This window comes from Folsomia candida, unplaced genomic scaffold (assembly GCF_002217175.1).
Source record: "Folsomia candida strain VU population unplaced genomic scaffold, ASM221717v1 Fcan01_Sc019, whole genome shotgun sequence".
NCBI lineage: Eukaryota > Metazoa > Arthropoda > Collembola > Entomobryomorpha > Isotomidae > Folsomia > Folsomia candida.
In genome coordinates this window covers 895,958-918,699 of record NW_019091211.1, presented here as the reverse complement: position 1 = coordinate 918,699, position 22,742 = coordinate 895,958, and the positions used below count along the sequence as shown (strand labels likewise).

Sequence of the window (22,742 nt, the reverse complement as noted above, 5' to 3'; positions counted from 1 at the left end):
CGTATGTATGTTTTTCCAATCGAGATTAGAAAAAGTTTTATGACGGGACAAAGTCCACTATTAAGTATAGGTATTTTCCATCAACATAATGGAGAGTGCATACAAATACTGCATCATCTGTAATTAAAATTGTTTAGTAAACAGACCGGCTGTTAAGGAGTATGTAAGTAAAACAACAAAGTATTCCTCATGTTGGTAAATAAGTTGGTCGTTCTCATTAGACTTAAATAATCACCTGTGGTTTAAAGATCACCTGTGGACGGGCTGATTTGTTCATGATATTTAATTGTTGCTTGCTTCCTGGTTGGACGCATGTATGCACATTTAATGAATTTGTTATGCATGTATACATCCTGAAACACTTTAGTGCTAGATAATTACATAAATGAACAATTTACTCTAACCGGTAAACACTGAATCGGTCCACTTATGTATCGCTATTATTGTTGTGTCCAGTTTTGTTTCGTTTAAAAACACAAACAGAGTACAAAAGAGATCGGACTAACGCATAATTTCTTAGTCCAATGCAAAACCACCTCATATTTCGACAACCTCAACATAATTTGTAAGTGAAAACCCATATATTTAATTTTTTATTTAACATTTAATAAACATGTATCTCTGAAGTTTTTCCAAATTTGCATGGGTACCCTTGATATTAATAAATTTCCTGATTTCTTTCTTCCAGAAGTCAAAATGCTGTTACTTTCCCCCACTGTTTTAGTCGTGATGAACATTTTGTTTGTGGGAATCATAACGGGAGAAATGATTGGAGACCTGGACCCAGCCAACAGTCCCCCGTGGAAAAGAATACCATCCTCCACATTTGACAATTACAGAATCGTTCTGAACTACAATCAAAGGTTCAATAGAAATAACAGGGACCGATTTGTTGGGGATTTTGGGGCCAAGTAGAAGTTGTGAGTTTAACTAATTAAGTTGCACATATGTAAATGCATGTTCATAAATACTTAGTCATACATACATAATATTTTCTCTTAAGAGTGTAAATATTACAATATTCTTGGATACAAATACACAAATCAATACTGACACAGTGACAACATGTAGGCAAAGTGCGAGCACTGATACAAATGGCACTGGTGCCAAATTAAAAGGATACAATGTATTTTATAGTTCATTTTTGTAGTTGGTTTAAAAATTGAAATTTATTTCTAGCAATTTGATAAAGTGTACCCTAGGAACAAAATTTCGTCAATTGTAACGAAATTGCGGTTGAATTTTAAGAATAAAAAATAATTAGAGATGTGTTAACGTCTAAACCAATGATGAATTATGACATTGTGAACAATACAGAATTTAAATAATGTATTTAAATATAATAATTTATTAACTACTTTCTACTATTCAATTCAGAATAAACTTTTGTCAAATTACACATCAGATCTGCATAGTTACAAATTGCACAAATCTGCACAATTCTCTGATAAGTGATGGATTACTTGAATTTTCGCTTGCAGAATGTACTCATCTTGTTGTCCTCTCATCTTCCCTTAATTGGTACAAAACATCGGTCCGGAAAGTGTATTTGTTTCCGGATGTCAGTAAACTCCCCTCGTGCCAGAGTCTGTGCTCAAAAACTAGCACAGACCCAGCCTTTGGTTGAACTTCGATGGATTTGGGGACCTTATTGGGGGAGGAACTTTTAGTAGAGAGAAACCTCGTCGAACCCCCATCATGCTTTGGTACATCGTTCAGATATGTTTGCAGGGTGATAAATGTAGTCGCACTTCCATCCGGACGGGTGTAAGCGGCGTCATAGTGTTTCTTAAATTTGTCTCCGGGAACATATCTATACATAGATATAAATATGAATATTTATATCGAGAAGAAAATAAATTTTCGGAGAATAAATACATTGTTTTTATCAAATTTACATATATTCATTTGTTGCTTAACAATTTCGAAAAATTAACAAAAAAAATCAAAACCTAGCGAAAAAAATTGAGTAATTTTCGTAATGTAGCTAAAACTTTACTTTAAACGGATCTGTCTGAAGCATTTTCAAAATATCAGCATCTTGTCATCAAAAACTAAAAATTTATTTAAGAAAATGTATGAAATTTACCTCATGAATCGTAACCGTTCATTAATCTCGATGAGTTTATGCTGCTTGAATCTTGACGGGAGTAGGTGACCCATCCGTTCCATCATGATATCCACGAATTCCTTATCATCTACTAGAACCCTGTAACAATCTCTGTGACTCACACGTTGTCCCTTCCTGGCCCCATAATTACTAAGAACCGGAGCATAACCGAGCTCTTCGGAACGATTAATTAAAGAAACACATTCCTCCGGTGAGAACACGTTTTCCAAGACGTATGCGATTTTATAATTCAGTCCTAACTCGCGAAGATCCAAATTTACGCAATTAATTGTCCCATCCTGTCCCTCCTTGCACTTTGCGGTGTACTCGGGCGAGAGCAAGGAGTGGATGGAAGTGTTTTGGTGCGACTGCATAGTTAGATTTATTTGGAAAATATTATTATTAATTTATAGGTGGGATTTCAAAAAAATTTGAAATTTTTTTTATCAAAATATGTAGAGAAGCTTCAGTGGTACTGATTCAGATAAATGTGCGAATGGTATCACGAAGTTCGATGCATAGGATTTAATATCATGACATTTCATCATCCCAATAGTAACCTGATATCAACGTTTGAACGTTTTATTTCTGCGAATTGGTTGCATGTACATCACAGCAAAAGTTGTGCGAAACCAGCGAATTTAACCCTTTCCTCTTTGTTAAGTTGGGCATGTATAGGATAGTGTGTGACATTCAATCCTGAGGATGAGATCATCAGAACGTTACCTATGCTATATCCATACTGTAACTAATAACACAGTCAACAGTAATGGTTCGCCCAACAACATGTATAGTAAATTCTCATGCGTGTTATATTTTTGTTGCACATTCTCTTTTATGGCTGCGGAGTTACAAGCTTGGTGTGCATAGATTAGATAGATTTCATTGGAAATAGATAGAGATGATGATGCAGATCATAATTTACTGTCGTATATTGATTAAATTCGTGTAAGTTTTTACGGATTTCGAATTGCTTCATGCAGGTAACCGAAATGGTAAAGATGTATACACGTGTTCAATTCAGTTCATATTCAATTTCATTGTATTGATTCTTATGTATTTATATGCTTCTGAATAGCATACAAGTATTCATGTATTGGTGTAGAATAAAATGATTTGACTAAATGCTTATTTATTTATTGATTTACTCCTCATTCTTTCTCTTTAGCTCAAATATGTATATTTACATAAAACAAGTTTCAAGTATGTATGTACATATATGTATGTGAACATTCATACATATGTATGTAGGTATACATGTACACATGTTGAATGTTTGCTAAAAATGAACATTGATTAAAATTCAAGTTCTTATGAAATTTCTTGTTTGACATATAAATCCTCCACTATTACACACATACACATGTACATATGCAGTATAAATTTGCGAACTAAAAACATTCAAGAAATGTAGGCAAGTGGAGTATGCATGTATGTCGAAAAAGGAGACATTTCTCTGTAAAACCGATCGATATTTTCCGACGTGATGCGAACCCATAACATTCTTATCCTGCTTTTACCATTCCACCGTCTGAGAGTGAGGAGTGGTTTGTGTATTTACACCGCAATTTCTAACAATCTTCATAAAAATTAAAACCATGGCTATGTTAAACCATGCTTTAGTAGCCCGTACTCAACAGCTTATGGTGGACGCTAACCAAGAAAATCCTCCCACTGCGATTTTTCAGGTTGCTGCAGAGACCAAAAGACCACAGCAAATTCCTGACCGGGTCAACATATTAGTGAGTAAGATTGCCAGTGATGGTGCGATATCCGGAATTGTGGAAGTTATCATGAATAGGTCACACTCTGGTAAGTGTACAGCTGCATGCATATTTCTAATTTCTTAAACTTTGCAACTTTACAAAACTTACATTAATGCATGTACAAACTTGACTTTTTCTCTGTCCAGGATTATTCATCGAGCTGTGTTCCACTTTAAAATATGGAGAGACCAGTGTCGATTTAATTGTTAAAAATCGGACCGAACTTTCTCCAACATTTCGTCGATTATGCGGAATAAGAAAAGCAGCCGTGAAAGCTGATCTCTTCACCTTTATTAAATTTCCCTTCGTTTTAAACGCACAGGATGAATTGCCACCACCACCAACGTTTGACTCGGCCTTATTTTCCATTGAGCACAAACTTGTCGTTCTTATGAAAAAGTATGGCGACTATGTGACCATCAAGGAGAAAGTGATTCAGTTCCCAGGCCAACTTGAAATCTGTCGGGGACCTCATTTGACAAGTTTAATAGAGCAAGAAGTGCGCGTGGATGGGGTGAAAGTCGCCGTTGAACTGCCACGAGATGAATTTCTCATTAGTGAAAGCATCCCATTCACTGTCAGATTGTTGGACTCGTTACGCGTCGGGGTTAAAAAAGTTGAGATTTCTCTCCTGCAAAAGGTACGACTTGACGGAGAGAATGATGCGGAGTCCAGGGTTTTGGATTGTGTAACGTTTAAACGGTTCTTGAAAAGAGAGATGTGTGAACGAAGGGGAAAGTTTAGTGGGAACTGTGTCAAAGTTCCGTCATACTGCTCAACGTGTGATACGTTTTTTAGTATCGGGTATGAAATTGAGGTAAGAATGGTCTGAAATTAGAATTGTGCTGCACATGTATTCTGAAATTTTTTTAATCGTGCAGATTCAGATTGTCACCATGGATTTAAAAACGGCTAGTGGGAGTATACCTGTCACCTTGGGAACCGTTTCTAAAGCACCGATTCCATCCACCGTTCCCCGAGAAGGGGACGAATATGATGCTGCCCTGGCACAAATCCCTAGGAGAAGGTCACCCTCGTTCTTATCGATACGGTCGATGTCGCTCTTGTCCATATTTCCACCCTCATATTCGCAACTGGGGTCGAGAAGATCGTCAATAGCGTCGATTCAGACGTGTAAGTGTTTCAAGAATCATAAATTGTGTTTTGATGTACATATAATTGATTTTGCAAATATTTTTGTCTCCCAGTGCCACCACATTACGACGACGTTGTCCACTAACGTACAGTTGGATTGACCAATATGAGATGGATCAGTATTTGCATGTTAGCTATTACATACGATATGTGGAAATTATTACGGGTGAAGAAGTGTTCACCCGACTTATTTGAAATTATTTGAAATTTCTAAATATTTCGCTTTGACTAAGATACATAAAATACCTTGATGTTGATATTTAAGCCAACATGTGTATATTACTTATAAACTAACAATTACATATTTACTTAATGGGTAGTACCAAGTATAAAGTTTCGGAGATTTATTTATTAAAATTGTATATTTTTCAAACTTGAAAATGTTATACATAAGAAAGCTAAAGGATGATCTAGATATGTTTGTGATAGTAATTGGATGTAATGTAACAGACAAGATTTATGTAATGATGATAAATGCGAATATATGGATTTCAAATAAGTAAGAAATACGAATTAAAACAGGAAGAAATTGTAGTTAAATTAAATGGCAACCACTATAAAAGGTACAAATTGTTAAAATGCATGGGGTGCAATGAGGACCTAGCCTTTCGTATTGCTCTATGACGGTTAAGAAATGTAAACGTGCATTATGGTCGCTTGGCGAAAATGTGGTAGCTGCAAAGCAAAAAACTACTGTGGTACAAGCTCTTGTTATGTCAATTTTAAATTTCACAAATACTGTATGGATTTTTGGAAAGAGCGATAAGCTCAAGTGCTCGCTATGTTTTATGCAAAGGTAAATATGACTCGATTTCAGATAATATTAATGTAGATCTTGAATTGCTACAGATAAATTCAGAAAATATATATAATTTGAAATGTGTAAGCTAGCTTATAACATGTTAAACTGTCCAAATATGTTCATAATTGTATAAAGAAACAACCGAACAGCAGTTTGCTATACATGTAAACTCCAGATTTTATGTAATGTACCTGCCATTATACGTAGTAAATAATGGAATAAATTAAATTACTTCTTATAAAATAAATCATTTTTATATGTCACTTTTATAGTGTTTAAGAAATTAATTAAAAATGATTTTATAAATGAACTGACAGACTCATCCCCAGGGGGCCATTGTGGTAAAAAACATTTCTTTCAATATTACTTGCGCCTAATGTGTTAGAAGTATATAACAAATAATCAATATACTCAGATTTGAAATTAGGAGAGATTATGTATCTTAATTCCAGACCAGCCTGCTTCTCTTATAATATGTGGCATAAGTATAGCATTTTTCTCAAATTGTTAATTTCGTATGTGTTTGAAGGAAGACCCCTAAACACAAGCTTGATCACCAAAATGGCACCTTACGCGTACTCCTATTACTTGCCTTGCAGCTTCGGATTCATGCAATTGTATATTTATGCATGTAAAATAACCTCACTAATAATTTTATTGTTCTGCTATAATAGATTTTATTGTTTAATAATTTATTTAAAATTTTAACAAATATCACGAATAATTTAAATGCTCAACATTCGAATTGAAATCTCAGTCAAATTATGGGAAACTAATCGTATTCCCAGCGCCAGCCCGAACGACTGCAGCAACTCGGTTAAGTGCCTCCATTTCGTAGGAATAAGGTGGGTTGGTGAAGGATCCTTCTTGCGTAATATTTGGCTCCGAATCACCCCAGTCGTTTTCCCTCTCGACGGCGAAACCTTCGAGGTCACTGTCCAAATCCGTGGTCAATGGTGTCACCACGTCGATGAAGATATTCCTCTCGACCAAGACTTGTGCCCCCATGCGACTATTAATCCCAGAAATGTCCACCCTTTCGTACAAATTGTTGTAAATGTGACCCGTTCCGAATCGGAGAGATGGAAGGCGAGAACCGACATCAGTGAACCAGTTGTTGTTGTACGTAATGTGGAGCTAGATTTGCATAAAATTAAGAATTTAATAGAATATTCGTTGGCAAAAACAAAAAAAAGTTTGCAAAAAATTTTGACTTGAAATTGCAAAAACTTGCGTATATCCAAGGCTAGTACATACATATTTAGTTCACATTTAAAAAAAATTATTTTGTGGCTAGGGCTCTTCGTAATAAATTCTCCCGAATATTACTTGACCACATTTTTCTACTTTATTAAGCCTACCTTTCCAGTATCTTCGCCCGCATTGTTGTCAGAATGTCCAACCAAACTGGTCTTGTAAGAATCGTGGAATTTGTTCCAAGAAACGGTGATCCAATCAGCGGCATGTTTCACGTCCAATTGACCGTCGTAGTAATCCTTGCCGTGTTCTCGATCTGCGAAGAATTCATTATGGTCGATCCAGACGTTGGTCGCCTCGTCGATGGAGACGCCATCGTCGGGCGCGATAGAGTAGGAGATTTGAAGACCACGGACAATGACGTTTTGTACGCGGCGGATGTAGAAACCGGATCCAGTAACGCCTGCGCCGGGACTAGCGCCGAGAATAGTTTTGTTTGAACCAGGTCGAACGACGTCGGAAAGTGTAATCATAGATGTGATTTTGACGATGCGGGGATCATTGCCGGTCACAGCGGCTACAAGTTGGGCCTCGTTGGATACGTAGACCGTCTCACCGCCTTGACCACCTGGGAGGAGAATTATAGAAGAAAATTATGTAAGTTGGGTGTTTTTTTTGCAATAATTTTATGTCTGTGAGGTATTTTTGCATATTTACCTGTTGTTCCACCATTGAGAGTGGCGTACCCCGTGACTGTGTTCCATTGCGCAGAGGACAGTGTCGCCCCACATGCCAAGAGAAGGCCGAAAGTCAGGAAGAGTTTCATGTTTAGCAGATTTAATTGATGTGTTTTCAGTCCCGATGTTAAGTCTGGAATGAAACGAGGTGCGGTCCGGTCCGCTATTTGTACCCGAGGGAGTCGTTCGCAAAGGGTGATTGAGTGGATTTTTTGCACACGTTGATCGGTTGATAGCAGGTTTACTGCGTATTTAATAAGAGATGTCGACCAATTTTAGTGTTATAAATAAATTTGATTGCCATCTTATCAAGTTGAACATTGTCCAGGATAATGGGACATGACTGGAGGAATGCCTCTTAATTAATCTATTTTTCTGATATGAATTCAATTGTATATGTAGATCTGACATTCAAAGTACCAACTTGATTTTTGCGCAGGCATATTATTTGAGGGCGTTTATGTAATATTGAAAGGAATTTTTTGTGCACGGTGGCGTTCTTAAATCATGTTTCAAGCGGTCTGTGGTGTGCAAAATCCAACCTGTTTAACCCAATCAACAAACACTTGAAGGTAATTGATCATAGTTTGTATTGGTGAACATCGTGAACGCTGAGTTTGGCATTAGTCATGACACACGAGACTACGTTTTTCAGCTGTCCGATTGTATCTGGACCATCCAGATGAACTACGTGCTTTATGATTAGGGAGATGAGGTCGTATCAAAGTCTAAATTTTCCATGCACAGTTTAAAGTTGGACAGTTTTGGATTAGGTATTTAGTTACGAACAATACGGCAATAGGATATGAGTCTGATTTTATGTTACGAGCATGTGTACATTTCGATTTCTTGTTGTCACCAGGCTAAACTTTCATCTTCATGTATTTAGTTCATACAATGATACAATCTCAAACCTATTGTGAATATCAACAAGATTCGAACCTTGCCAAATCCCAGCTCATGATACATACATACATATGTACATAATTGATGCACATATTTACAGGTATACATATATAGTTAATAAATAATATGCATATGTAGATAGGTAACCATACAGTATTTATTTATCAGTCACAACATTTATTCTGTTAGATTGGCAATGTCATGAATACCGTAAAAAATCATATGGACAAAATGCACCTGTTGAGGTAGTGTACAGGTTATTTAGAAATTTGCAATGGTGCAATTAACATTACATATGTATGTACGTGCATACATACTCGTATATCTGAATACGTATCAAATCTGAAATTTACAAGGATTCGGCCACTCGTACGCTTTCAAGGTCTGTTACAAACATCCCATCGATACTGCGAACCTGTTATCTAATTATATGTACATAGATACATGCATGAACTACCCGCATGAACTGATAAATGCGTACATACGCTTAATACACTTTCGATTTACCATTCTTTACTTCATAACCCAAAACTATTGATACAATTAATTAGTCATCATGTTTCACACTTCTTATCAATTTTATTAAATTAAAAATTAATACTGTCTCATTAATTAATCTTCCTTAGGCTCAATTATTATAGGATTTCTAACATTCGGAAATATATCGATTAATCGAAGAACCCACACATCTCGTCCGGCTGTGCGCCCCCAACGTTTGAGTTCTACCGATAAATTCTTCACTTGCGGAATCTGGTCAATATTTGCGAAAAAGTTGGACCGCCGTGGAGACAAACTTCCAGAAAAGGTCAAATCTAACTGTGTAAGTTGTGGATATTTCTCGGCGAATTTGCTACTCTAAATAAAATTTGAGATATTTAGATACATACATTGCATACAATTTTTAACCAGCATTTTTACCAGGATGCGTAAAATAGCGCGGTCGTAGAGTGAAATGACGCCTTCCCAAGTCACGGATGTGTTTTGTGGAACTGAAACATTGTTTAAAAAAATTATTAATATTTCCATAATGCACAAATTATGCTAAAAATTCACGCCGATTTAAAATTGCGTAAAACTGCCAAATCGTTTAGAGAGTCGTAATATAATTTTGCCAAAATTAGAGTCAATTACAATTTTTGAACATTTTTTTGCACCACTTTCACCTACATTTTCCCACCGAGCAGGTCATCTTCTTAAGTACGGGTAACCTTGGAAAGTCGAAATTTTGCGTCTGCATACTCTTAAGTTCTGCCTCATTCGGACACGTCCTCATACTTCCCAAAGTCACTTGTAGAATCGTCAAGGTCGCCGAATGTTTCTCCAAAATCCTCCTCAACGATGGGAAACTTCCGGGATAAATACCCCCCACTTTTATCACACTTAACCTCTGGTTCAACCCCAGGATCACGGGAACCATGGCATTCCCAAAGAACGGAATTCTTAAATCCGTCCAGTTTTTAAGTTCCAACTTTGCCACAATTTTAAACGCTGCTAACCCAATGCCCGACTGAATTGCGGGGTCCCATACCTCCACCCGCTTAATATTGTGGGGACAATTTCTAAACAGCACGGTCAACAGGGTGGCCATCATGGCGCGTCGTTCCATCTGCGAGGTGATCTCACTGCGAAACTTTAACGTTTCCAAGACCGGAAACTTTCTCCTGACCGAGAGATTAACCACGTTTGGCGTGTTTGCCAGTGAAAATGAATTAGTACACGTTACCTCCAAGACTTTAAGATTTGGTACGAGTTGTAACAACCTATTGAGAAATCCGGGACAAGAATCGCCCAAAATGATGTGTAAGCACTTGACCTCCTCGCCATAAGTTTCTTTCATAAAGGTGAATAATTGGAGTATCATGACGTTGTAGACGGCAGAATCGGAGGAGGAGGTGTCATGCCGGATGACGAAGTTTGAGTGGGTAAAAGTCTCATTTTTTTCAATGGAGGAATTATAAAGTCGTAAGGTTTGGAGATAGTTGGGTTTCGAAAGGTCGACAAAGGTCGATTTTTCCAAGGTGGGACCAAGCTCGGTCGCCCAGTTGTGGCAGACGAGACGACCATTCTTTAAGTCGTGGAGGGGCAGGTAGGACGCTATTTTGGAGAATATCTAAGCGTATAAAAGTGTAATTAACCACTAAAAATTTGACCTATTTTAAATACGAATTACACGCATTTATCCTGCAAATATTAGTAAATGATATCCCGCAGGGCTAAGAAGGTTAGTTGTTAAAAGTAAAATTTCCTCAGAATTTTGCAATTCGATAAACTTTCAAATTTGTTAATGGGAATCAACCATTTAAATTTGCGTAACTGGTAACAGCTTAATCTCGTGTGCAAAAGTTATCTAATTTTATCAATAATTCTGCCCAAAATGTGTGTAATTCGCAGTCAAAATAAACATTTACGAAAATTACTGGTAACATCGAAACAAATAAACAATGTAAAGAGAAACTTTCGTCTTACTTGAGAATTATTGAATATTGTGTAAGATTTGGGTTCTCCGTCCATTATTTATAAGATGACATTGAAAGAATAATTTATGTAACACGACTTGAATAAATGTTCACCAGTTTTCGGCAGGGAATGAACTGGTGACATTGAAAACGACGTACAAATTTCAGACCAGTGACCAGATAAGATAGCTCGTGGCATGATTAAACACTTGATGATGAGGATGATGACATATAAATATACACGTTTGTACGTATGTACGTATGGACATACTCCTGCCGGTATGGATGTATATGCAAGGAAGGATGTGTTTACTATGTGGAGAGTGAATGAATTTATTTTTTAAATGGAATTTTTTGCAGGCGGCGTGGGTTTCTGATTTGATGTTGGTGAATGAGCGAATACAGATATTTGTGCTGGTTGGAATAGTGACCCCATTGAAGCATGACTGACTGGCATGGACACAATGGTACTTGATTAACGTAGGCAGGAATTGTCATGTGCACACAATATAAATTTAGCTTTAGCAGAATTGCAGATATGCAAATGAAAAGTATTTGATGCTTGCACTTCAAAATATGCAATCAACAACTTGACTTTGTAATGCATTGGAAGGGGTAGAATTGTTGAAAATGTAAATGTTATACATACGTGTCATGTTGCGGTTGATTGATTTATATATACATAAATCAGGTTGGAGTTCAATTACATACGATATTTTGAAAGCTTGTAGAATTATTGATAATCATCATTTTCGATAAACATATGTATGTAGGTATGCATCAACAAATTAAGACATCATGCATTGAACCTTTTTGTATGTACGTGCTGTCAGTAGTCCAACAATAAAATGGCAATGCATGAAGATAGCAATGGTAAAGTAAGTATGCATTATGCTTGCTAATATAACTTCTTAACTTGGGAAGTATTTATAATGTACATTTGGATGCAGCATGAAATTCTGAGCGTTTTTCTGCACATGACTTTAACGGAATAGGACAATGTTGTATTTAGCAATCTAATGTTAAAGAGAGGATTTGGTCGAAACACATCGAGTTTAAAAAAATCATAGTCGTTTGTTTCGAATTTGCATAGTTATTGTTTGAGTGTACTCTTTGGAGTTTGAGGACTTCTCACTGAGGAGTCTGATTAATTCCCGAATAGCCCTAATTTGTCGATATTGGATATTGCAAAATTATTATTGTTTAACTAGAATCTAACGAAAAGTACTCATAACAGACAATCAATTTGTTACCTTCATATGCACGTGGATATTAATGAATAAATAATGCTTGCTTATGAAGCTTTTTGCTATATTCATATCAATTTTGTAAATGAAGTTATAAAAGTTTCTTACGTATATACATATGCATATTGTTTTAGTTGCTTTGTTTGTTTACCCAATCTAATCAGAATGACAAATTAAGGAGCAAATCGATAATCTCACATTTGTCCTTCAAGGAGCATTATATAAATTCTATAGTTTTAAATACTTGTTTATTTCCACAACATAACAATCAATAGTTTATTTTTTGGAATTGTATTTACATACTCGCAGTGATACTACATATTTTTAGCAACTTAATAATTAAGCACACATTTTTACTTCAGACCCATGGATAAGTTTCAACTCATCAAAATTTTACGTTTTTTTCTCCACCCCTCGATTTCCAGTGGGGACCTGCTGACCTCTCTTTCCTTCAATCAAAGTTTGTACCGATGGAGTTGGAAACGTCCCTTAAGCTATGATGCATCCAAACATAAATTTACATATAATTCTAAAAAATGTTGGATTTGGTTCTGCACGGAAATCGTACTAAATCTCGTTTTCACCTCTGGTTGCTGCATTTTTCTCCTCTTTCAACATCTCTTTTCAAAGGATGAAATTCTCCCACTTTTCATGACACTGTCCTACATAATTTGCATGGTGTACACCGGGTCTGGATTATTCGTCACTATTGGAGAAATTTATTCTGGGTCAGATATTTGCTCAGGATTTTCGAGAATGCTACAATTTGAGTCTGAAAATTTAAAAGTGGGTCCCGAACCAGCAGCACGGATGGACATGGTCATCTCTCTCGCTCTCCAAGGAGCCGCCCTCCTTCACGCCGTCATACCCCCGTCACTCCCAATTGGCGTCATTTATCTTAAAATTGACCCTTGCTACGTAATGATTACCCGAATCTTGGGAAGCTCTCAATCTACTCCAGTCCTCTGCGTAATCTACGTTATCCGATATTTCGTCACGTTTTGTGTAGCAACGAATATCTGCAGAAATATGTCTTTCATAATTCACATTCTCTCCGTGGTGATAGATTCATGCAACAAAAATGTGGCAGCGTTATGCAAAATTCCAAAAAGTGGGGGCGCCAATTTGAAATTGTGTGTGACCAAGTATACACATTTCTGCCTCGTGTTGCAAGGGTTGAGTGGACCGGGGGACAATTTTATCTTCCTTTTAGCCGGACATGCCCTAATTTTGGAGATCATCCTCATATTTATCACGATCCGATTCTATGACCATCTTCCATTCGCCATTTACCAACTGTTTCCATCGGTGGCGTTGAATATCGCGGTGCTGATGAAGCTCTTGATCCCGTTGACGTTAAAGGTGCGTGAAGATGTGGAAGAATTGCTGCACGGATGGAAAGGAGCGTTGTACACGTCAAAATATTTGAAGAGGAAGGCCGTGTGTTTGAAGCCCGTGGGATGGCGAATGGCGTGTGGAGACGTCGTCTTGTTTGATATGAAGACTTCATTTAAATCGGTTTATTACAAAACTATTTTGGATTTTGTGATCACTGGTTTGTTGGCGTAGGTTAACTTATCGACACATTTTCTTTTCGCTTGTTTTTAAAGACATTGTACTTAATGTTGATAATCATTCGGTTTGAAACGCATTGGTAAATGGTGACACATGGACAATGGTGAACACCGAGCAGTGTTAGTTTAATTACCTATCTAGAAAATTTCAGATTTTCATATCAGTACAATTTTCTCCACATTGTTTAAACTTTTATTATTTTTCTTTCCATGTTCATTTGACATACATTTATTTACATTGAGGCAATTCACGCCCTCCTTCATAACTACGTAAACAGCGTAAAATCCGTAAACTTACAAACGTTTACAAACTTTTACAAAAATTGTCAAGGAAAATCAGTTTACAAACTTTTGTAAACTTACGCAGCTCACAGGCGTCTTTTAATTTTGTAAAGTATTTTGTAAACTCAATTTGCGGAAGAAAAAAATTTGTTCGATACAGAAATTTGGCATAGAGGTTGCTAATGGCTCCTAATGAAAGAATATGAAGTGAAATTGGAAAATTTTTCATCTGGAGGTACCCGAAGGGGTGACCCATACCGATTTTTCAAAATCATCCAATCGAGCTGAAATTTGGTATAGAGGCTGCTAAAGGCTCCTAATGGAAGAATATGAAGTGGAATTGGTAAAAAATCACATCCGGGACCCGTTGGGGTGACCGATACCGATTTCTAAGAAGTTATATATTCAGCTAAGATTTAGTGTGATTTAGGATTAGAATTTAGGAGGGTTGAATTTCGAAATTTTTATAGGAACAGCCTTCACTGTTCGTGGTATTTATTATATCAATAAATGCAGCTCCACAAATTTCTTCCATTAATTTCCGTTTTCTGGAAATGATCGGCATTTTGTTTCAATTATCAGATAAATTTTTACGAAAATAATTGCGAAAGTGAATTCACGGGAAGCTGTTTGTAAACGTTTGTAAGTTTACGGATTTTACGCTGTTTACGTAGTTACCAAGGGTGCGTGAATACCCTCATTGTTTAAATGTAAATACCTATGTATTATGTACATATGTAATACATATTACGTCCGGTGACAGTGTATATTCACAATTTATATATTTACTCGAATAATAAAATAGTTAAATAAATAGTTAAAATAGTTAACGAATAAAATAGTTTTCTACTCACATTGGTACACAAACTGGCGTTATGGATGATAAAACTCGTATGTTAATAAATGTATCGTTATATTTTCGTCTAAAAATTGAATATCTGTATTTATTTAACTAACACAGTTTTGCAACTTTGGTTCATTTGCTCCCCATAAATCCACTTATTGTTAGAGTGCACTTATGAATTTTATCATTTCGGATTATTGAGTTGAAATCGTGTACGACGTACATAGGTACATATTCATGTATCTTGGGCATACACGACATTTTTCAGCAATGGGACCTCATTTTGCAAATTTGTGAAGCTCCAAAAATTTGTTTGATGAGAAGATGGTCAAAATGTTAGTTCGTAAATTTCGTAAGCTTATATTGTTATGCTCAATTCTCGAGATATGCAAAGGTTGTTGTGCGTACATACGCCCATTATTTATTGAGAAAATTTATCAATATAAATAATACAAGCTAATGTTTTTTAAATCGACTTTTCAGTAAATTATAATCATTAAGTATCACATAAATTATAAATATTAACATTATTGTTGACGATTACGACGAAAATCAAATCGCTGACTAATTTAAGTTCGATATTAAAACTGCCTGACATAAAATAATTATTTTCTCGGTACGAATTGAAGATTGACATTCGATGCAACTTTGTAACCCAGAATGTCCTTTTCCATTTTCTCCGGTATTGGGGTCCCTGCTGTCGGTCTTATTGTGAAATTTCGCACAATATATGCCAACGCGACTTTCGTCTCCACAATAGCAAACCTCATCCCTGTTAAAATAATAAATACGTAAATGAATAAGTCAAATCCTTCCTTCGATCCTTATCTTTTAAAGTATAAATTCATACCAATACAACTTCGAGGACCGATTCCGAACGGCATGTAAGCGTAAGGGTTCCTCTTGGCTTTATTTTCCTGATTGAATCGGGTCGGGTCAAACTTGAACGGATTTGGGAAATATTGCTCATCTTTGTGAAATGCATCAGCTGGCACGGCTATCACAGTTCCCTTCCGGATTATTCGTCGTTTTCCACCATTTTTCGTTTCCGGTAAGGCGTAGTCATTATTGCAAATTCGGTCCAGCCTCGCCACGGATGGATACAGTCGCAGCACCTCTGCAATGATAATTAGTCTAAATAGGTAAATGTGAAACCATCCACGTTAAGATTGTAAATTTAAGCGCAAATTTTTGCAAAGTTTGCAATTTTTTTTTTGCAAAATTTGAAAATTTTACACAATTCTACATTTTATTCCCCTTGACCCCATTTTCTTTCCTAGTTTTTAACGCTGAGGAAATTAGTCCCCAGAAAAAGTCGGCCGCTTCAAAATCAAATATCTTTAATTTTAAGAAACTCGACAGTTTCGGAAATTGTTGGGAAATAAGCATCTGTATTTTTTGCCAGATCGGAAACACAAAGATTCGTTCTGCCATGGGGACGACGTCGTTATCCTGAAACGAGTCCACCTTCAGTCCGAACGCGGCTGATGTGATGACTTGCATGGAAAATTTTCGCATCGTGTAGACCACGGGGATGTCGAAGTGGGTCGCATTTTTGGAGAGGTGGTGGCTTTTAATGAACTTTGTCAAGTTGTTGGCACTCCTGTTGAGTAAAAAGAATTCATTTAGTTAAAATGTGAACAAATGATAAATTTATGAAGTTTTTTTCAGCATACTTTTCAAAATGACAAAACATTTTACGAATCCTTCCCGAAGTAAATGTCGGGCTTAAAAAGGTCCTCATATTTTTCCATGGTCGCCCCTCCAAACCGAATAAGCCATCCTTAAAGATTCTATCGACATCGCCAAATGCTCGTCGATCCGTGAAGTGATCAAAATCCTAGGTTTTAAGAAACAGTTAAATTTAATAAAATCTAATTTTGTAAACATAGTAACTTTGCTAAATGAGTTGCGATTCTAAATAAGGCGCTATCGTGAGTATGCCAATTAACACGTATTTATGTATGTCAAACCTTGATAAAAATATCTTTTACGAGATCCAAGTCTCTAACGACGACGATGGGCGTTCCCAATTCTGTCACCACACCGCACGGCTCTTTTTGACGCTCCAACTCCTTGTAGTACTCGACATCCGAGTCAGACACGTTTCCCTTTCCCGTGAATACGTCCCAGCCGGAAATGGTTTCTTCGAGAATGGGCCATCCTTGTTTTTTCCAGTACGTTAATTTTGCGGAATTGTGATTCTTGAAGAAATATCGTAGCAGCCAAAGTGTGGCGAAGAGTAGTGTTATGGAAATCAGCCACATTTTTGAAAATTATTATACTCTTACAACTTGTGAAGAAACTTATTTGTGAGCAAGTGACTTGGTGAACCGAGATTAAATACGTTTTTCTCATGGGAAAAATTTAAGGGTGAAATTGATTAGCTTAATGCCTTATGATTTCAAGTATGTATTTGTACAAAGCTAATGGTGTTTAAGTACAGTGAAGAGGTAAGTGGGCAGACATGATAAGACTTGTTGGTTTTTCGAGTGCTTGTTTGCACACTGAAAAACAATGGCTTATCTGCAATTAAGTTGCTGGAAGGCAACGTTGGTTGTTCGTTTTAATTGTTTACTCGTACTTTTGTAATCACTCATACATGTTTACTGAACGTATTTATAACGCTCTTATTTAACCACGTGTCAGATAATACGACTGGATTTATTATCCTTTAAACTCGAAACTAATGGGTTTTGTTGGGTGATTGGGTAGATTTTGAATCTACCCATTAACTCGTTCATCGGAAATCTACTTTTTATGAATTTCTGCATCTCTTCAACACGAATTCTTTAATTATTATACTTGTGAAATTTGTACGGAATTATGTATGTATCGAATCATTATATGCGAAATTCCACAAAACTTTATAAGTAACACTATGAGATTGTTTATTGAAAATCTATCCATTAACCAAAAATTGTTTGTATTCTTTTAGTGTCTGCCGTGGCGTCGTCGATGGCGTCCGTGTCGACGTCGCTCATACGAGCCTGATCTGGAATCGGAAGAAGAATCCGATTCTGACGAACTGCTCCGACCATGACGCTTTTTGAAGCCCCAAGCACGAGCCATCCCGTCAACCATGTCGTCCCACGGATCAGTCCATCGAAACCGACGGCGTCTCGCCTGGAAATAAAAAATAAGATCAATTTTATAAAATAAAATGTCTATTAAAAATTATGTGTTGCTCGTAATATTTTAATTCTGCGACATTTCGAGACTGAGTAATTCAGATTTAATTGCTAGATGAGACTAATGAATCAATTTACATATTAGTAAACCTACCTCAACAACTGTTGATGTAATCGCCACTAAGAGAATGATTAAGAGGAATTTATTCATTTTTGATGATTTTGATCAAGTTTAATTTCTTGTGTTACACATTCCTTGTTTCAAAAGCTTGTGAAATGAGAGATTATTTTACTACCTATTTTTCCAGTATTTATTGAGAACTAGGCCGGATTTGGATATCCGTACAAAACAAAGTAGTCAACATTTTAATTGTTCTTTCATAACCATTTGATAATTACAGAATTGCCAGGAACTTTATGTGTTGATATAAATAACCATTGGTTTATTATTACCGTAATAGTTGTATGCATTACCCTCTACAAATAATTATGTAAATGCTTAAGCTTGAATGGTCATAAAAGTGTGCATAATAATTTTCTTGAAATATTTCATAAACGGTGGAAATTATGTACGTTTCGGTTGACAAAAAAATGAGAATGGTATGAAATTAAGTGGTTTCAAATTTGAAAACGGATAATAACGACAAATTTGAAAACGGATAATAACGATTTATTTATTTACTTTTTGCATTGATTTTTACAATTAATACTCAAATCAATTAGTAATCAATTAGCTTCTCATGTTAAGCTTCAGGGTTATCTTGACTGGTGGCTGGATCAACGAACGATATTTGATACATGACCGTCTTGGCTTTCATAAGACTGAATCCATTGTCAAAAACGAGGGAATAAATTCCCTCATTTTCACAAACGTGTGATCCCACTTGCACCTGAGTGTGGGCATCGACTCGAGAGAGAGGAATGATATCGACCGATTTATCCTTCTTGGCACGAGCCTCCTTTGAATAAAATAATTGAAATCCGACATCGTGCCCTTCGGATTTGAATTTCCACTCGATAATTGTATCCTTCCCTAAGACTTCGACTTCTTGAATGTATCGCTCACGTGCAGCAATGGTCACCTTCTCAAAGGCGGCGTCCTCCTCAGTTAATCCTGAAAAGGGAGACATTTTCCATAACTAAATTTTGTAAAAGTATTTATCTACATATATCCATTGTAGCCATAACTTATAAATGTTTTATTCAAGTGGGACGTTATGGAGGCAATACCATTGTAAGATAGGAAGGGGAGGAGTTAGATAGATGACATTGCAGGGATAGGGAAATTTAAATTTGTATGCTGTATTGTTCTCACAATTCCACATCCCCACCTCGGTGGGATACATTCTTCCAGTAATTTTGCATATGTATACACAAATGCCAGTTACATATACTTAGGTATATACTGTGTTATCGTGCTGTACTACGCTTATCATAAATTTATGTAACTGACACTTATCATTCTAACTGAATACTAGTAGAGTTGATGCTCTTTAAAAGAAGAGAAAGAGTCTACCCCGTCAGTCTAGGGATTGGCAGTGAATTCACCTGCTTTGGCCGTGAATTCACGGGCCTGAGAGGCTGCAGATTCACGGGCTTCAAGATAAGAAAAACTGTGAATTCACGGCCCGGAAAAAAATAATTTCCAGAGCCGTGAATTTCCCATCAGAACAATCAGTTAGCACGGTTGACGGTTGGCTGTCACTGAATGCTTATCTTAAGTCATCTTATATACACTACAAAGTTTTACTTCCACTATTTGCATATTGTGCAAAATAATCAAGGTTTTCAAAATGTTTGTCATTTTAAGTTCCCACCACTCCCCTTTCCGAGGGGGTGTGGTCATATGCACAAATTAGAATTGTGACGGATTTACACATTATTTTGTGTGAAAATTTCGAAAATCTTTGTCATTTTAAGTTTTTTAAGTTCCCACCACTCCCCCTTCGAGTAGGAGTGGTCATATGCACAAATTCAAACAGTGGCGGTTTTACACATTATTTTGTAAGAATATTTCGGAAATCATCATAATTTTGGACTCTGACCACTCCCCTTGTACACAAATTCAAGTTTTGACGGATTAGTTTATGTGAAAATTCCGAAAATCAAAAATTTGTTGATTTTGATCAAAATCTCACTTTACCCCATACCGGGGGTGTGGTCAAGTAGGGTCAACGTCCCGAACAGTTAAACTTAATATTTTTTCATAATGTGTTGATGCTGACCAAAATCTCACTTTGCCCCACCCTGTGGGTGTGGTCAAGTGGGGCCTCCTTTCAATTTTGAGCATAGTTCATGTAGTATAGGATATCATAAACAAATGCATGAATTTCAGAATATATTCAGGGCACTACTTTCAACTTTTTATTGTTGTTTGCGTTCGACGTGCCAGCGTGCGCATTATTTGAGAAATGTAATTTTTTTCAATTGAAATTGAGTTATTTCGAATTTCGCATGGATGAATTTTTTAAAAATAAACCTCTAAATATGTAAACAAAATTATCCTATTTTTTGGGCCCCTGCGTTTTTTTAAAAAGTTTTCAGAAAAATTAAAATTTTCAAAAAACGAAAATAAAAAATTTTGAAGCCCGTGAAATCACAGCCTTCAAGATAGGAAAAGCTGCAGATTCACAGCCCTAGAATTATTTTTAAATTATTTTTTCTTCTGGGCCGTGAATTCACAGCTTTTCCTATCTTGAAGCCCGTGAATCTGCAGACTTTCAGGCCCGTGAATTCACGGCCAAAGCAGGTGAATTCACTGCCAATCCCTAGACTGCCCGTGGGTTTGTTCCATAAATGAACATGTAAATAATTATGAAAAATACATTATGAAATGTATGTAAATATGTACAAAATACCATATTCAAAAATACTAGTGACCATGATGTATCAACAATTTCACACAAACAAATATAATTTTTTTAGTCACCTCTCATAAAGGCGGTCATATTATCCGGGCCTTGAATCCAAATGGGGTCACCACTACAATAGTCATCTTCTCCTAGAAGCGTGCCTCCCCAGTGCGGGGGAATTCTCTCCACTGGGAACTTTTGTTTCACAACTGCTGCCCACTTTTCCTTGTCTGGTCCGTAAATATCAATCTTATCCAGGGTCGCTTTAGGCATGAAGGGTTTAAGCATGTTGTAAATGAGTGCGAAAACTTTGGGAACATTGATGAACATTGCGTATCGCAGTATTTCTGGGTAGTTCTCATCCATGGAGGTTTGCATTTTAATCATGAATTCGCGACATTGCTTCGTAGCCATTTGTCGGTATGAATATCTGCGAAATGAATGAACATTTTTATAAATATGCATTTTTCTCAGTTTGCAGAAATATATTTGCATATATTCTTACCCTTCAAAATCAGCAATTTCGATCATTTGTGTGACCTTCATGCCAACCTTGGCTCCCTCGTCTTGCATAATTTTGACCATTTTTTCCATAAATATCGTATTATATTTCAGACACTCTTCCGTCCCATATTTTTCAATATGGGAACGTAAGTCGTGTCTCCCCCAGGGGGCAACGAACACGCCGTAGCCATCCTTCGAAATCCCGCAGAACGCGATAGGACCCAATTTCACCATGTCGGGGGGAATTGTGTGACCCTCTCGTTCCAAAATGGTGTCAACTTCGTTTTCTTTCCGCCATTTCATGGATTTTCGTAACATCTCTTCTGCCTTTAAAAAATACAAAATTGTATTTTATTTATTATTTTATTATTTATTGTACATTAAAAATCGTACATAATTATATTAAAAATTTGTAGTTTGCATACCTTGGGAAGATCGAGATACCTTGCTCGTAACCATTTGACGAGAAATGAATCATCAAGTTGATCTCCTTGTAGACCAAGATCGGCAACATTGTTCCGGAGCTGGGATATTTTTTCTTTTTCTTCTGCGGTATATTCTAAGCTCGAAGCAAAAGCGGATTGGAACACTTCGGACGCCATGATTTGGAAAATTTAGAAGGCACACCTGTAAATTCGAAAAATGCGAAAAATATTTATCTTTCGAATCTTTAATATCGGATAAATGTTGCTTTTGGGTCTAATTGTAATACATATTTCGTTAAGAAAAAATATTAAATATTTTTGACATGAATACGCATGTATGTATTTATGAAAATCGCATGCAATTGACATAAACGAACCCCCAAAAAGAAGAACTTGGAGAGCAATAAGTACAAGTCGTGCGAAATATATATTAGACACATTTATAACTTTGCAGAAAAATTAGAGCAAAAACGGTTTCAACAAGCCAAAAAGCATATAAGTAATAATTTCTTTACCGGTTTTTTAGCAGAAATAAATATACTTTCGCCGTTCGACTAGAGATGAACAAGAAGACTGGATGACAAGTGATTTCAGGGTCTGTTATATTTGGCCTGTCATGATAAAAACTCGTGACTCTAATCTAATCATGATCAATTAACAGAGAATTCTATGCTTTATTGTATTGAGCATTGTGCAATTTTTTGTGCGTTTTGCTGTATGGAGAGACGATATTTGTATTTATATGTACTTAACT

At 36.4% G+C, this 22,742-nt stretch overlaps 6 protein-coding genes and 2 long non-coding RNA genes across 9 annotated transcripts; 3 read left to right on the top strand and 5 right to left on the bottom strand.

The window, feature by feature from the left end:
• The first annotated feature begins 10 nt into the window (after positions 1-10).
• LOC118438317 lies at positions 11-1,399 on the top strand. The gene is made up of 2 exons (XR_004836689.1): positions 11-565; positions 689-1,399. It is a non-coding gene; the product is annotated as an uncharacterized LOC118438317 (long non-coding RNA).
• Positions 1,326-2,602, bottom strand: LOC110857677. Its single transcript, XM_022106281.2, has 2 exons — positions 2,090-2,602; positions 1,326-1,813 (listed from the first exon to the last, which is right to left on the bottom strand). The coding sequence occupies exons 1-2, from the start codon at positions 2,482-2,484 to the stop codon at positions 1,489-1,491; spliced, it is 720 nt and encodes a 239-aa protein (XP_021961973.1). The 5' UTR covers positions 2,485-2,602; the 3' UTR covers positions 1,326-1,488.
• Positions 2,603-3,637: 1,035 nt separating this feature from the next.
• On the top strand, positions 3,638-5,252 carry LOC118438325. The gene is made up of 4 exons (XM_035858291.1): positions 3,638-3,922; positions 4,023-4,693; positions 4,758-5,010; positions 5,085-5,252. The coding sequence occupies exons 1-4, from the start codon at positions 3,709-3,711 to the stop codon at positions 5,114-5,116; spliced, it is 1,170 nt and encodes a 389-aa protein (XP_035714184.1). The 5' UTR covers positions 3,638-3,708; the 3' UTR covers positions 5,117-5,252.
• Positions 5,253-6,470: 1,218 nt separating this feature from the next.
• LOC110857634 (pectate lyase A) lies at positions 6,471-7,939 on the bottom strand. Its single transcript, XM_022106234.2, has 3 exons — positions 7,748-7,939; positions 7,195-7,658; positions 6,471-6,970 (listed from the first exon to the last, which is right to left on the bottom strand). The coding sequence occupies exons 1-3, from the start codon at positions 7,854-7,856 to the stop codon at positions 6,596-6,598; spliced, it is 948 nt and encodes a 315-aa protein (XP_021961926.1). The 5' UTR covers positions 7,857-7,939; the 3' UTR covers positions 6,471-6,595.
• Positions 7,940-8,837: 898 nt separating this feature from the next.
• LOC118438314 lies at positions 8,838-9,479 on the top strand. Its single transcript, XR_004836687.1, has 2 exons — positions 8,838-9,055; positions 9,300-9,479. It is a non-coding gene; the product is annotated as an uncharacterized LOC118438314 (long non-coding RNA).
• On the bottom strand, positions 9,169-11,473 carry LOC110857649. 2 transcript variants are annotated; one of them, XM_022106251.2, is made up of 4 exons: positions 11,140-11,473; positions 9,841-10,783; positions 9,592-9,662; positions 9,169-9,523 (listed from the first exon to the last, which is right to left on the bottom strand). In XM_022106251.2, the coding sequence occupies exons 1-4, from the start codon at positions 11,182-11,184 to the stop codon at positions 9,428-9,430; spliced, it is 1,155 nt and encodes a 384-aa protein (XP_021961943.1). In that variant the 5' UTR covers positions 11,185-11,473; the 3' UTR covers positions 9,169-9,427. The 2 variants fall into 2 exon arrangements, with proteins under 2 accessions (XP_021961943.1, XP_021961942.1); XM_022106250.2 differs by having other exon boundaries at positions 9,169-9,528; positions 11,140-11,468.
• A 3,990-nt stretch (positions 11,474-15,463) lies between these two features.
• Positions 15,464-17,504, bottom strand: LOC110857838 (cytochrome P450 6j1). The gene is made up of 5 exons (XM_022106449.2): positions 17,050-17,504; positions 16,753-16,916; positions 16,323-16,679; positions 15,927-16,240; positions 15,464-15,848 (listed from the first exon to the last, which is right to left on the bottom strand). The coding sequence occupies exons 1-5, from the start codon at positions 17,341-17,343 to the stop codon at positions 15,682-15,684; spliced, it is 1,296 nt and encodes a 431-aa protein (XP_021962141.1). The 5' UTR covers positions 17,344-17,504; the 3' UTR covers positions 15,464-15,681.
• A 1,351-nt stretch (positions 17,505-18,855) lies between these two features.
• Positions 18,856-22,615, bottom strand: LOC110857602 (retinal-binding protein). Its single transcript, XM_022106200.2, has 5 exons — positions 22,504-22,615; positions 21,989-22,190; positions 21,565-21,890; positions 21,137-21,489; positions 18,856-19,321 (listed from the first exon to the last, which is right to left on the bottom strand). Exons 2-5 carry the CDS (start codon positions 22,163-22,165, stop codon positions 18,951-18,953), a joined length of 1,227 nt encoding a protein of 408 aa, XP_021961892.1. The 5' UTR covers positions 22,166-22,190; positions 22,504-22,615; the 3' UTR covers positions 18,856-18,950.
• Positions 22,616-22,742: the final 127 nt, after the last annotated feature.

What these genes read in the sequence shown, in the direction of transcription:
- LOC110857634 (XM_022106234.2), bottom strand. Translation starts at nt 7,856, where the DNA reads ATGAAACTCTTCCTGACTTTCGGCCTTCTCTTGGCATGTGGGGCGACA. An exon ending in TCTCAATGGTGGAACAACAG is followed by an intron (nt 7,659 to 7,747) that starts GTAAATATGCAA and finishes TTCTCCTCCCAG; the next exon opens with GTGGTCAAGGCGGTGAGACG. An exon ending in CGGGCGAAGATACTGGAAAG is followed by an intron (nt 6,971 to 7,194) that starts GTAGGCTTAATA and finishes ATGCAAATCTAG; the next exon opens with CTCCACATTACGTACAACAA.
- LOC110857649 (XM_022106250.2), bottom strand. Translation starts at nt 11,184, where the DNA reads ATGGACGGAGAACCCAAATCTTACACAATATTCAATAATTCTCAA. An exon ending in GACCTGCTCGGTGGGAAAAT is followed by an intron (nt 9,663 to 9,840) that starts GTAGGTGAAAGT and finishes ACAATGTTTCAG; the next exon opens with TTCCACAAAACACATCCGTG. An exon ending in GCGCTATTTTACGCATCCTG is followed by an intron (nt 9,529 to 9,591) that starts GTAAAAATGCTG and finishes AATTTTATTTAG; the next exon opens with AGTAGCAAATTCGCCGAGAA.
- LOC110857838 (XM_022106449.2), bottom strand. Translation starts at nt 17,343, where the DNA reads ATGTGGCTGATTTCCATAACACTACTCTTCGCCACACTTTGGCTGCTA. An exon ending in ATGTTTTGTCATTTTGAAAA is followed by an intron (nt 16,680 to 16,752) that starts GTATGCTGAAAA and finishes TTTACTCAACAG; the next exon opens with GAGTGCCAACAACTTGACAA. An exon ending in GGGGTCAAGGGGAATAAAAT is followed by an intron (nt 16,241 to 16,322) that starts GTAGAATTGTGT and finishes TTTACAATCTTA; the next exon opens with ACGTGGATGGTTTCACATTT.
- LOC110857602 (XM_022106200.2), bottom strand. Translation starts at nt 22,165, where the DNA reads ATGGCGTCCGAAGTGTTCCAATCCGCTTTTGCTTCGAGCTTAGAATAT. An exon ending in GGTATCTCGATCTTCCCAAG is followed by an intron (nt 21,891 to 21,988) that starts GTATGCAAACTA and finishes TATTTTTTAAAG; the next exon opens with GCAGAAGAGATGTTACGAAA. An exon ending in TATGACCGCCTTTATGAGAG is followed by an intron (nt 19,322 to 21,136) that starts GTGACTAAAAAA and finishes CTCCCTTTTCAG; the next exon opens with GATTAACTGAGGAGGACGCC.
- LOC118438325 (XM_035858291.1), top strand. Translation starts at nt 3,709, where the DNA reads ATGGCTATGTTAAACCATGCTTTAGTAGCCCGTACTCAACAGCTTATG. An exon ending in GTATCGGGTATGAAATTGAG is followed by an intron (nt 4,694 to 4,757) that starts GTAAGAATGGTC and finishes TTAATCGTGCAG; the next exon opens with ATTCAGATTGTCACCATGGA. An exon ending in AATAGCGTCGATTCAGACGT is followed by an intron (nt 5,011 to 5,084) that starts GTAAGTGTTTCA and finishes TTTGTCTCCCAG; the next exon opens with TGCCACCACATTACGACGAC.
- LOC110857677 (XM_022106281.2), bottom strand. Translation starts at nt 2,484, where the DNA reads ATGCAGTCGCACCAAAACACTTCCATCCACTCCTTGCTCTCGCCCGAG. An exon ending in GAACGGTTACGATTCATGAG is followed by an intron (nt 1,814 to 2,089) that starts GTAAATTTCATA and finishes ATCTATGTATAG; the next exon opens with ATATGTTCCCGGAGACAAAT.